The 12624-nt window shown below is 43.5% G+C and overlaps 1 protein-coding gene across 19 annotated transcripts in view; it reads right to left on the bottom strand.

The window, feature by feature from the left end:
• The window catches only part of macf1a (microtubule actin crosslinking factor 1a), a 328092-nt gene that overhangs the window by 110966 nt on the left and 204502 nt on the right, over window positions 1-12624 (bottom strand). For 17 of the 19 annotated variants that reach the window (XM_063185302.1, XM_063185303.1, XM_063185304.1 and 14 more), the window contains 9 exons: window positions 12457-12580; window positions 11072-11271; window positions 10449-10766; window positions 8344-8510; window positions 5709-5865; window positions 4338-4449; window positions 3916-3978; window positions 2695-2933; window positions 251-380 (listed from right to left, as the gene is read on the bottom strand). In XM_063185302.1, coding sequence (XP_063041372.1) covers window positions 251-380; window positions 2695-2933; window positions 3916-3978; window positions 4338-4449; window positions 5709-5865; window positions 8344-8510; window positions 10449-10766; window positions 11072-11271; window positions 12457-12580 — 1510 coding nt within the window. The remainder of the gene's footprint in view (window positions 1-250; window positions 381-2694; window positions 2934-3915; window positions 3979-4337; window positions 4450-5708; window positions 5866-8343; window positions 8511-10448; window positions 10767-11071; window positions 11272-12456; window positions 12581-12624) is intronic. The other 2 variants (XM_063185312.1, XM_063185297.1) reach the window with 1 other exon arrangement.

The raw sequence follows: 12624 nt of genomic DNA, 5'->3' as shown, positions 1-12624 counted from the left end.
TTACGGTATTGTCATTATAAGATATACATTAAACATTTGGTATAAAATGCTCTCAGACGTCCAGAAAGGCAATTCTAAATGACATGTATTATGGCCATTTCAAGTATTGTTGTTATTGGAAAGTAAGCTGGTCCACTTCGAAAAGACTAGGCCAGGGATGACTGGAGCACACGGATACTTTTTTGTTATTTTATTGTGGTGCAAACATAAAGACTGACATTTCTTATTATGATTTAAGTACATCTCTTACCAATGTCCCTGAGTTGTTGTTTCCATTTGTCCACCTCAGGGGAGTCTGGGTTGTCTGCGATCAGCTTCTTCAGAGTGCTCTTCAGCTCCTCCACCTTCCCAGACTGCTCTGCCAGCTCCGACAGCAGGGCCTGCACAAGAGACACAAGACAGCTTTACTCAGCATTCAGTCATAGATATAAGGGTGAAAGATGTTTTTTGGGCTCAGACGTCAGGTGGAGTAACAGCATTTAATGTCCATAAATTAATGAATAATTGGTGGTTGATATGCTGCAATGAATATGCTTCTTAGATAGTCCACATAAAACAGACAAAAGAAAATCCATACAATAGTGGCACTGGCTATGGTTGCACCGCCCTGACGTGTGCTACTGCTGAAACACCACTGACCCATAAACACTACACCGCATTCCACATTATTACGCCAATTACATTTTTCGCTGTTTGCCCAAATAATCAATACAAATGACAGTCATCATAATTGTCAGTCATCAGCCATTAGAGTGCAATTAAAAAGTTTTTCAATGAACCTTCCAATGATAACGATATTTTTTAAAAAATAATTAAAAAAACTTAAAATGCCGTGTTGTAAACAGTGTTGTAGTGTAATCCAAATTTCTTTCTTTTTTCCCATTTACATCAATACTGTTGGCATTTGGTACCTTCTAAATTACATTTCAATGTTCAAAACTTGGTTATAAGCTGTAACTGGAATGCTGCATTTAACATTGAAGTCAATGGCAGGGCATTGCATGGGAGTTATGGAAGCCCAGATATCCTTGAAGCTTTGCTCTCAGCTGTTTTTGTTTGTTTGGTCTGGTGACAGTGGTGACCCACACTTCACTCTTCAATATACCCGTAGATTTCCATGCCACGTTTAGGTGCTTTGGTGTTATCGACATTCTAACTCAACAGACATAACATCCCATTCATTTTCAATGGTGATTTCAAAATTGGTATTCCATTCTTGGTAGTGTTTTTATCTCCTGGGTTTTTACATGAATGTATTTGTTTGACTGCAACTTCTATGAATGGACAGTCACCTTAGTGTTCCAAAAGTACCATCAAATAAAGTATGTGCAATTAGTGTGGTGCATACCTTCCCATAATGTTATTTACAGTATTCATTATAAGATAACTATGTTCTACTAGCATTACTACTACACATTGTTACAAGACCTTGTGCCACTAGAATGGGCAAGTGAATACTGTGTAGCAATCCCTTCCTTCCTGTCTGTGTGCCATCAACCTGACCTTGCTGACTGCTGCCACTGCTGCAGTGCCACCTGAATGTGTAACATTGTGGCCCAATTATGTCCATGTGCTGCCAACAGGGAGCACTTTCACATGCCTGACATGTCTGTGCCAGCTAGGCCATGGGAATACTTGTGTGTGTGTGTGCGTGTGTGTGTGTGTGTGTGTGTGTGTGTGTGTGTGTGTGTGTGTGTGTGTGTGTGTGTGTGTGTGTGTGTGTGTGTGTGTGTGTGTGTGTGTGTGTGTGTGTGTGTGTGTGTGTGTGTGTGTGTGTGTGTGTGTGTGTGTGTGTGTTTGACTTTTGCTGCAGCCTACTGCAGTTAGACATTAAGCTGACTGTTTGTGCTTCCTTGTGTACATAATCGGCACATGATCTTCCTCATTCGTCATGGTGTCATGCTCACACTGGAACTAAAGCTGCTGATCTTATCATCTCTACTATGGAACTAAAAAAACATGTTTACCAACTGAAGTGATTCAAAAATGACTCGTATACAGCATCTATATAATGGAGTGCCATGTTATGATAGCCCCTTCCCTGTGTATATAATCAGCACATGGTCTTCCCCATTCGTCGTGGTGTCATGCTCACATGCTCTCCTCTCTGCCACAGGACAGCAGCTAAAGCTGCTAGTCTCATCTCTATTATGGAACAAAAATACAGTATTTCCTCAATTTATGAGCTGGCCCAGCCTCGATTAATAACATGGTCTAAAACTTGGTCTATTTGAATAAGCCTTATTTAAGTAAATACGGGTAAGAATGTCTACCAACTGAAGTGAATTATAAATGACTTGTATGGTATAATGGTGTACCATGTCATGATGGTCCCTTCTGACAGAGTCAGAGACAGTATTTTAGTCCGCTACACTCACTGTATCCTTCATGGCATTTAACACGGCTCTTTGCTTCCATTCTTGTTCATAAACATTAAATTGCAGTGGATTTACTTATGGAATCTGCTGTTGCAGAAATGAATAACACAAAGTATCAATAGTGCAAATGTGGTCTGAAAAAGAAGGGCAGAAAGGAAAAAGGGGGAAGGTTTTTTCAAACCTTCTGAATGTCATGAAAGGTGTTATGTAAAACCAGTTTTATCATTATTGAAATCATACATGAAAATGCAATATGTGATAACACTGGGTCTCAGGAGGTTAAATCTAGAGCACCGCTTCTGTCATGTCCTCCCACCTTGTTCTCCTTTGCCTGTGCCCGCACCACCTCCGGTTTGGAAGGGGAGGCGGCCTGTCCCAGCACCAGGCTCTGCTCGCGCTCGCTCAGCCAATTGGAGAGCTTCTCCGCTCCGTCACGCGCCTCCTCCCGCAGCTGTAGTGCCGCCTTCTGGGAGTCGCGCCTGTGGGTCAGATCTGTCCCCAGCTGCTCGTAGCGACCGGTCACATCCGCCACGGTCACCTGGATCTCTGTCAGGTCTACAGCACAGTGTGAGAAGTCGTAGGTCAAAACCAAGAGGCTCATGGGACAGCACAGGAAGAGGAGCTAGTAGAATGGAAGACCTCTAAAAAAAAAGGTGCCTATACAGATATGGTTGTCGTAGAAACACAAGCAAGGGAGGGGAACATGACGGGATATGACAAGATGGATACTTCACAAGCCCACAGAAAGCAGCCAGGCAGACAGACACGTACAGAAAATACATACGTACGGTACATTCACACTGCTACACAACCAACCACTTAAATGACACCACGCACACCAGCAGGTACAGTAGAAAACAGAGAGGCAGTAATGTAGCAATGTAGATTCTAGAAGATTCTGAAATCTCCACTGAGGTAACCTGAATCACAGGCATGTCCCAAGAGTTGAGACAACTTCAGAGTGGAAGAGAGACAAAGAGTGTGTGTAGGAGGAAGAGAGAGAAATGTAAAAGAACGAAAGGAAGAGAGAGAGAGAGAGAGAGAGAGAGAGAGAGAGAGAGAGAGAGAGAGAGAGAGAGAGAGAGAGAGAGAGAGAGAGAGAGAGAGGAAGAGAGAGAGAAATTGGGTTGCATGTAAAAAGTAAGCAGCTAAAGACTTGAGGCGGTGGATGAACACTAATGATTGGAAGAGTGAGATGGCTAAGCACTAGAGAGAGCTATAGGTTTATGCAGAAACACAAGTCTGTGGTGTGGAAGAGTATTTATTGCTGTGCAGTAGTCGTGTGTGCTAGCCTGGCCGCGCCAAAAACCCCTACAGCAAAGCATTTTGCGGCCACTAGGGGCGTCTAGATTTCTAGGCTACGTGTGTGCAGTATTTTCTGTGTAGGGTTTACAGTGAGATTTTGTGATATACATATACGTGAGATATACAGTACTGTACATGCGGTAATGTATGTGTGTGTGTGTGTGTGTGTGTGTGTGTGTGTGTGTGTGTGTGTGTGTGTGGCGGGCCGAGGACTGGGGAGAGGTCGTCTCACCTTTGCAGGTGTGTATGCCATTGACACTGCTGGGGCTGCCGGCACCATTAACCTGTGGAACAGCTGGGAGAGAGACACACTGACCACTCAGACAGGAGGCTACTCTGACAGTGAACTCACACTTACGCATACACACCCACCCTACGCATAGACAACATTCAACACCAATAACACCACCACTGCACGTACCATAAGCTTCATAAACAAACAAAAGGCCATGCATAGACACACACAGCGTACAACAGTAGGAGAGTAAAACATGGGTACATAACATGGCCAATCTCAGAGTCCTCAGACCAGGAAGGGTCTGCTATTGTTTTGAAATATTGCATGGCTGTCTGTGATTGGTTTGGTTGACTGAAGGGATAGGCTCTGATTGGTGGACTGAGTGAGGGGGAGGATGTGATTGGATGGTGAGTTACCGGTCTTGCTGGTGGGTGTGGTGATGCTGATGATGAGGCTCTCCAGCTCTCCACTGTTGCGACTCAAGTCCTGCACGCGACCGCCCTGCGTCTTCCACTGCTCCAGCAGATCCTGAGGACAAACAGATGTTTTAAACAAATTGTTAGTTTTTTTTAAAGACATTTATGTTCAGGAGGGTTCGAGAGTGTGACAGGAAATGGATAGGAAAGACAGCTGAGTAAGGAATCGAACCTGAGACCCCTGCGTACTAGCACACTGCCTTAGCCATTTGAGCCACAGACGAGCCTAATATAATTTTTATCACAAAGTTGAAGTTAGTGTTACATTTTTGGTGGAGTATTTAGTCCACATTCAGACAAACTGCACTGACAGATTGTGCGCTTAGCCATTTTGGCATCTAGCCTGTTCAGTCAGACATTCTGATTTGTAGCTGGCTGGGCTGTAACAGCGACATCTCAAAGTTTAAAATAACATTAAAAGTTAATATCTTTAGCAGGAGTACTCTGAAGGAGCACTGACTGTGTGGTCAGACAGCCATTTCGAGACACAGCCTTCCAGGACTATAACAAGTGATGTTTTGTTACTCAATGGCACTTGCACACATCACTTGAGAGCTGTGACAACTGTATTTGAGACATCTGCTATCTATTAAAACATTTATTTGACAGCACAAGACCAGCAGTTTCAAACAAGACTGCAGAAAAATGTTTTCCCACCCATTATATACCAAGTGCCTTAAGGGTAGCAGTGAGAGGCTTATTGTAGCGTTGTGTTGACATGTTTACTGCACCACTGTGCCTCTGCTCTCCGTCTCACCTGCTAAGCGACCTACGAAGTACAAGTGGATTTCATCCATCACCCTTTCTTACAGAAGAGTAATACGTCACCCTTTGCTCACTCAGCTACCCCCTCCCACATGCACGCACACACGCACACGCACATACACACGCACACACACACGCACACACACACGCACACACACCAGGTGCATGGTCAGCAGGATCTAATCAGAGGGAGTCTAGTGCAGTCACTGTGGACAAAGCCCTGAGGCTGTTTGCAAGAATGCTGCTCATTCATGGAACAACATATGGACTGTTTACACTCACACACATATACACAGAAGCATGTACATGTACATGCACACACACACCCGTGCTACACACAGACACAGACACACACAAACACCCACACCATCATTCAGATCCAGACACAGACCTTCAGATTCTCTCTCTCTCTTTTCTTTCTCTCTCTCTCTCTCTCTCTCTCTCTCTCTCTCTCTCTCTCTCTCTCTCTTTCTCTCTCTCTCTCTCTTTTCTTTCTCTCTCTCTCTCTCTCTCTCTCTCTCTCTCTCTCTCTCTCTCTCTCTGTACCTCTAGCTGCTGCACTCGGCGCTGCAGGCCCTCTGTGTTGAGACTGGGCTCCTTGGCGGGCAGCTGCTCCTGCGACACCTGCAGCCACCTCAAGAGGGAGCCGGAGAGCGAGCGGAACTCACCCAGCTGCTGCTCACAGTTCTGCAGAGCAGCAAACCTGCGAAGTGAGAGAGAGAGAGAGAGAGAGAGAGAGAGAGAGAGAGAGAGAGAGAGAGAGAGAGAGAGAGAGAGAGAGCGAGAGAGAGTGACAGAGAGAGAGAGAGAGAGAGAAGGATGGAGTGATTGAGGAGACAGATGAAAAAAGAAAGAAAGAAAGAAACGGAGAAAGAAAGAAAGAAAGAAAGAAAGAAAGAAAGATAGAAAGAAAGAAAGAGAAAGAAAGAAAGAAAGAAAGAAAGAAAGGGATGGCCGAGTCATGATGTGGGAAGGAATAGAAACAGAAAGGGAAGAAAAAAAGAAACAGAAGAGGTATTAGCAGAGTTTTTCCATGCATGCTTCTTGAGGGAAGGGCTACTAGAGTAGGGATCCATAGACCCCTAGATCACCTTAAAGCTGAGCAGCTCAAAAGCAGACTTATCATTTCCAGAATTTCTCCTGTTTAAAAAAAAGTCAATGACCCAAATAAGAAGGAGACGTAAGGTGGTAAAACCACAGCTATTGCCTGTCTTGTATTAATTAAATACATTCTTGGTCATTAAAAATGAATGTACAGTGCAGGCAATAAAGGTGCTTTTTAGATAATACAGTGAAAAACAATCAAAAAAACACCACGTACAATAGTGTATTTAATCGAGGTTACACCACCCCGGCGCCTGCTAGTAAAAAATGTCAGTGACCCATTTATTTCCTCCTATGGAGTGTAATTTGAAGAATAAATTCAGCTAAAAGTTTGCAGAACGGATAAGTACAGTGCAGTTCTCAGTGGGGTCACAGCAGCAATTGTCTTATTCCTCTATCCACCCTGGCTGTTAAATTAAAGATGGCTGTACTCAAGGCTACTGACTAAGAGACTGCAGATGCTGCTGCATTCATAACACAGTCACGGCTAATTAATCTGCCGACACCCAAACAAAGGGTAATTATACAGACCTTTATAAAAAACGTTATTATTCCAGGAAATGGCACGTTTTTTATAAACATTACAAATTGGCATGGCTTTGAAATGCCTTTGTGTGAAAGTCCATGAACTGGGTGTCATGTGCAAATGGGTGTCTATATTTGGAAAGGACAGAGGCTTCTGATGACGGACAGCTAAATGGTAACACTTCAATCAGATCACATAATGAATGAAAAAACTCCTGTTTTGAGACAAATTCAACACGCCAACTAACGCACAAACAAAGATTTTTGCCCCAGGGAAAGTTCAATACATGCTTCTGGCACCAGAGGATCTGGGTACCAACAGGCTTTATTTGTGGTGGTGGTGGTGGTGGTGTTGTGCCATCACAATGAAACAGACATGGCCAACTTGCCACATGTGTTAATGCTTTGAGACAGGTCAACTTGGCATATGGTGGACTCACTAGCCTCATTTGTAGTGCTGTTTGGTAGAGAAGAGTCAGCAACTTGCTTGTATCCTTGCACTGCACCAAGCTGTCTATGCTGTCTTTTTAAATCTGACATTATATTTTATTCCCTATAAAAGGTCAATCTGGGTTTACTGAAATTAACAAGTGTAATTTGACTGTGTGGTGCAGTGTTGTTTTCAACTAAACTTGTGATTTTTTTCAGCAGACGGAGAATGACTTTGGGTGTTGCCGGTGGGGCGTTTATCGACAGAGTCTGAGACTGAATGACCTCATTTTGAAAGACATTTGCAAAGAGTGGCAAAGAGTGGGGCCATTTCAGAATGATTAAATCACTTACATGAAGCTATTCGTAATCCATGTGCACTTGGGATAGATTAGGATGTTGTTACTAGATGTGTTATGCCTGTGCACTTTTTGTTCTGTTCTGTCTTGTCTATGGATTGAAAAGTGAGACAAGTACTTCTGATTACTTCTGATTACTTTGCGTGATTACGTGAAGATTACGTGATTACGTGAAGAAGGCCCTGCCATGACTCTAATGGTAGGGCACTGGGCTGCTATACAGGTTCCTTTCCGGCCCGGGCTATTTTCCAATCCTTCCCCACCTCTCTCGCCCAGTCATTTCCTAAAGCCATCTTCAGTATGCTAATAAAGGCGAAAAGCCTCCAAAAGTATATATTTTTAAAGTATATGTAAAGACAATTACTTCACTTATAATGCAGTTACTGGTAGTTCTGGCCAAACCCCTTTCAATAACTGCTTTACAGCTGCCCTCTACCACTCGCACTCCCAACACTCCCCCCTGCTGGTCACAAGTGTGTACTACATACACGTATGAGAGCACCAGGTAAAAGGAGAACGGAAGCGCTGCAAGGATCCAAGTTTTCTTATAACCCACAAGTATTCTAACAGTCTTTGTGGGTAGCACACATGAAAAAAGAAGGAGAAAACTGTGGCACCCTGGTTTCATTATTTTTACTGTTTTCAAGGCAACCTGGTCAGTCCTCTTGTTGCCTTGAAAACAGTAAAAATAATGAAATCAGCATGTCAGTTCCCTCCTTCTTTTTTGATGTAAAAGATCATGTCAGCATTTGGTTTCAGCTCACCTGTCGTTGACATTAGCCTGCAGTAGGTTGAACTCATCTGATACATCTTTGGTGGTGTCTAGAAGGCTCTGTGTGTTGGTGAGGGTGCCACTCTTGCTCAGGTCTTTGCCCAGGTCCACAAAGGATTTCAGCTGTCCGGCCTCCTGGGTAAGGTCTGATCGTGTGGCCTGAAGTAAATGGATAGATGGGAAAGTTAGCATACTGATGTGTGATATTTCATCATTAATAATTGCTCAATTATTGATATTTCAACCAATTTGATATTAATTCTACATTTAACCCCATTATTACTGCTGATACTCAATTCCAAAAGGCCTTTCAGTACATGGGTTGAGTTAGGTCGTCATGTTACATACTTAGAGAACGGTACTTTATCTGGTACAGGCTTCAGCTCCTAGGAAATGTGCATGCAGGCATGATATCACACATCTTGTTTGCCAATCAAATCATTTCCAAATAATAGCCCAGATATGGTTGATACTACGAGGTAGAATCTAAATTCTACACCTTTGTGGTCGGTCTGATATAGACCCAGGTTCTGGGTTTTAAGTTCTTAATGTGTATTCAATTTCATGTCCACAAAGCACATCAATGACAAAAACTAAATCTACACCTTTGTGTATCATTGACCAAGTGAAACCAATCCTTCTGGCAAAGTTTTTAATCTGTATTCAATTTCATGTCCACAAAACACATCCATGATATAACAGCTAACTCACAGCCAAACCTACAGTGTCCCAAAGCCTACTCATTTTCATCAGGCAAACACAAAAATGGACAGCAGCATAGTTATTTTCCCATACCCAGCTTGGCACAATAAAGAGTAAAATTACAGCTCACGGACAGAAAGCTATGTTCGACTCTAAATATACGCTGTGTACCACCAAAAAGTAAATGACTGAAACAAAGCTTGCCAGACCAACCTTGTTGCTCATAAATGTATGAAGACAAATGTGCTTACATGAAGCTACTATGTTTTACAGCACAGCGGCAAATGTATCAAACAAATCCAAATTTGGAAAGAGTTTCTCGATTAAGAAAAAACAGTTCCATTGCCAAAGAAACATCATGTACAAACGTTTGTACATTATCATACAAACTGCCCACCATGACCAGTATTGCTGGCTTAAGTGTATTGGCTCAGGGGCAAACATTGTATCATTAATTTACAGTAACGTATAACTTATTGCTTTTTAGAGATGCAGGATCCGGCAGGATAATAGGGTTTTTTCACAGGATCCGGATCCAAATAGTTTGAGCCAACGTGATAAAAAGGGCCCACGTGTGCGAGTAGGCTATGTGTTTCAACCCTTTCGTAGGATCCGGTATCCGGTTCCGGATCCGGCAGGATCTTAAGCAGTGGATCCGGTATCCGGCAGGATCCTAAAAATCAGGATCCGGTGCATCTCTATTGCTTTTATTTGTGCTCCCAACATTGTAGTACTGTACCCATGGCCTGGCATATGTCACTCATCCATACATTTGCTATTTAGTTAACTACAATTCAAAATGCGAGGGCTAAAACAAAACTGTTAATTTTTAATTATTATTAATTAATTACTTAATTATTTTTTATATATTTTTTTAGCTCCATTAAATCCATGGCACGTTACAGATATTCATGGTTGAGCTGTACGGTATGTCTAACCTCTATGTATCGGACGCTCCAAACTACAAAGCTTTCATTATAAGAAAATGAGGCTCTACATAAAATTCCTTTCATCTTAAAGCCTATTTAAGTTTATGGTATGCTATTCTTAGTTAAGCTGTATGTGTAATCAACTTCTATGATCTGCCTGAAGTCTCTATGAAAGTGAAAGCCCACAACTCCAATTGTCATTGTGACACAGCAGTCCACAGAACACAATGCTCAGTGCATACAGTAAAATTGTGGTTATGCTCAGGGTACCTCATTCATGGAGGGGGATGGTGGAGAGCACTCGTTAATTACTCCACCCACCAACCTCCTGGCAGGTCGGGGGTCAAACCATCAACCATTTGGCCACAAATCTGATGTCCTAACCGCTTACCCATGGCTGCCCAAGATCTATGGTCTATGTTTGAGCTCTACACTCTGCCTGTAGTGTCTATGGTTTATGTCTCACCTCGATGATCTGCCTGTAGTCCTCCACACTGCGGTCCGGCTGCCCGGCGGGGCTCAGCGCCCTCTGGTGGCTCTGGATGAAAGTGCGCAGGTCTTCGCTCAGCCTCTCGAAGCCCTCCAGCTTGGGCAGCAGCTCGCGCAGCTCCCCTTCTCTCTGGCTCTGCTGCTGCTGGGCGGCCGTGTAGCGCTGCGTCAGCTCCTGCAGCTCCCTCTGGAGGCCGGAGGCCGCCTTGGTGTCGGACTTCTGGAGCAGGCGGGAAATGGAGTCGCGTGTGGCGTCCACGCTGCCCTGGTGCGAGAGCAGCTCCTGACGCAGTTTCTGGACAACAGAGGGGGAGAGAGAGAGAGACAGGTGAAGGATCAGGTCAGTGATCAAAGCACAGACCAGTACTTTGAAACCGTCCAAAAGAGTACTGAATTGTCTTTCATTTAGCCCGACGTAAAGCATGTATGTGTGCCATGTCATTAAAACCTGTGCATGACCTGTTGTGTGATTCATCTGAGCATGAAATGTAGCCACCAATACTGAACTGTGTGTGTGTGTGTGTGTGTGTGTGTGTGTGTGTGTGTGTGTGTGTGTGTGTGTGTGTGTGTGTGTGTGCGTGCGTATTAGTGTGTTATTACCTGGTTCTGCGTGAGCGCCTCCTGGACGGCCTGTGCGGTGGGCTGCACCTGTGTGGGGGCGAGCGGCAGGCCGTTGAGCCAGGACAGCAGGGTCCTCAGCCCCTCCTGCACGCTCACCGACTGGGCCACCGCCGTCTGCAGCTGCTCCGCACGCTCCGATGCAGACTTGGACAACGTGCTGAAACGACCCTCTAGACGATCTACGCAGGAAAAGAGGGACCAACAATGTGATTAGGATTTGTCTGACATGAACAGGGTACTGAAGTGACCCTTCAGACAATCTGAAGCAGAAATATAAAGCATTTTATGAGGTGCCGCATGAGATTGGGAATAATCAAAGGCAAGGGTCAAAAATCATGACATTAGGACTAATCTGACTTGAACAGGGTGCTGAAGCCTCCAGATGGTGAAAAAGAATGACAAATCCAAAATGGCAATAATGGGATTAGGAGTAATCTGAGGTGAAAAACAAATCTGGACTGCTACAAAGAGAACCAATAATCTGAAATAGGCCATGTTTTCAATTCTAAATTAATAATTCAGAATTAAAATGTTGATTAAAATGTGGAGTTTACAGTGTGTTATGTTTGCAAAACAGAATTACATTTTACTTGGAATTAAATTGAGCTAATTCCAAATTAAATGTCTCATGTAAATAAGACCAATGTCCAATTAAGCACCAAAGGTTGAAAAAAAGAAGAACCAAAACTAGTCATTCTGTATAATAATGGTAAAAAAAATGTTAAATACAAATTCAAGCGTGTATTCCTTTCCTACATCGACTGTATGTACAATTACAGTTGCTGACTTGAAATGTGATCAAAAGTCTCCCAACGGAGGAAAAGGGAAAACAGAAATACAGTTGCAGACATCTTGTTTCTGAAATATGCAGCAGTAGAAGTTTGTGAGGGCAGAGACGGCCTCCAAAACAGGGCCTCTCTTCAAAATATACTTCACATTTCATGCTGTGGTTTACATGGTACAGCCACAATCACAATGTTGTAAAATAGACTTGGGGGAGAGAAAAAAATCATGTTGGATTTCTGTTTCCAAAGCTTTGGGGTTTTGAATTTCTCACACTCACAAAAAAAGGAGTTCTTCTTGCAAAACATAATTTACATAAGCTCCCCATAAGCTTTGAGATGAAAAAAGGAAGTGGTGAAATGGAGGACGCACATATACATGCTACTGCTTTTAAGTACGTAAGTAGAACCAAAAGATGCATATTGAGAGTGTATTATTTGTTTGTTTTTTCCCATTACACTGTATGCTATTTATGGACGCACGTGGAGTGGACGCCATCCACCGCTGTCTTTTACTGAGATGCAGACAATGCAAAATGATATTGTGTGCAGTACATGGACTGCATTATTTTGATACCGTACCTGTGGTGCTGTGTATGTCTGCAGGCTTGAGGGTGGGGGTCTCCTGGGTGTTGGTCAGGTCCTTGCCCGCCCTCTTCACCCTCTCCAGGAGCACCGAGCGCTCAGCCAGCTCATCCTGCAGTAGCTGTCAGAACAGGAATGGGGAAGGACAATGAGATACCAATAAAT

This window comes from Engraulis encrasicolus, chromosome 20 (genome assembly GCF_034702125.1).
Source record: "Engraulis encrasicolus isolate BLACKSEA-1 chromosome 20, IST_EnEncr_1.0, whole genome shotgun sequence".
In the NCBI taxonomy this organism is placed as follows: Eukaryota; Metazoa; Chordata; class Actinopteri; order Clupeiformes; family Engraulidae; genus Engraulis; species Engraulis encrasicolus.
This window is presented reverse-complemented; position numbering and strand designations above follow the sequence as displayed.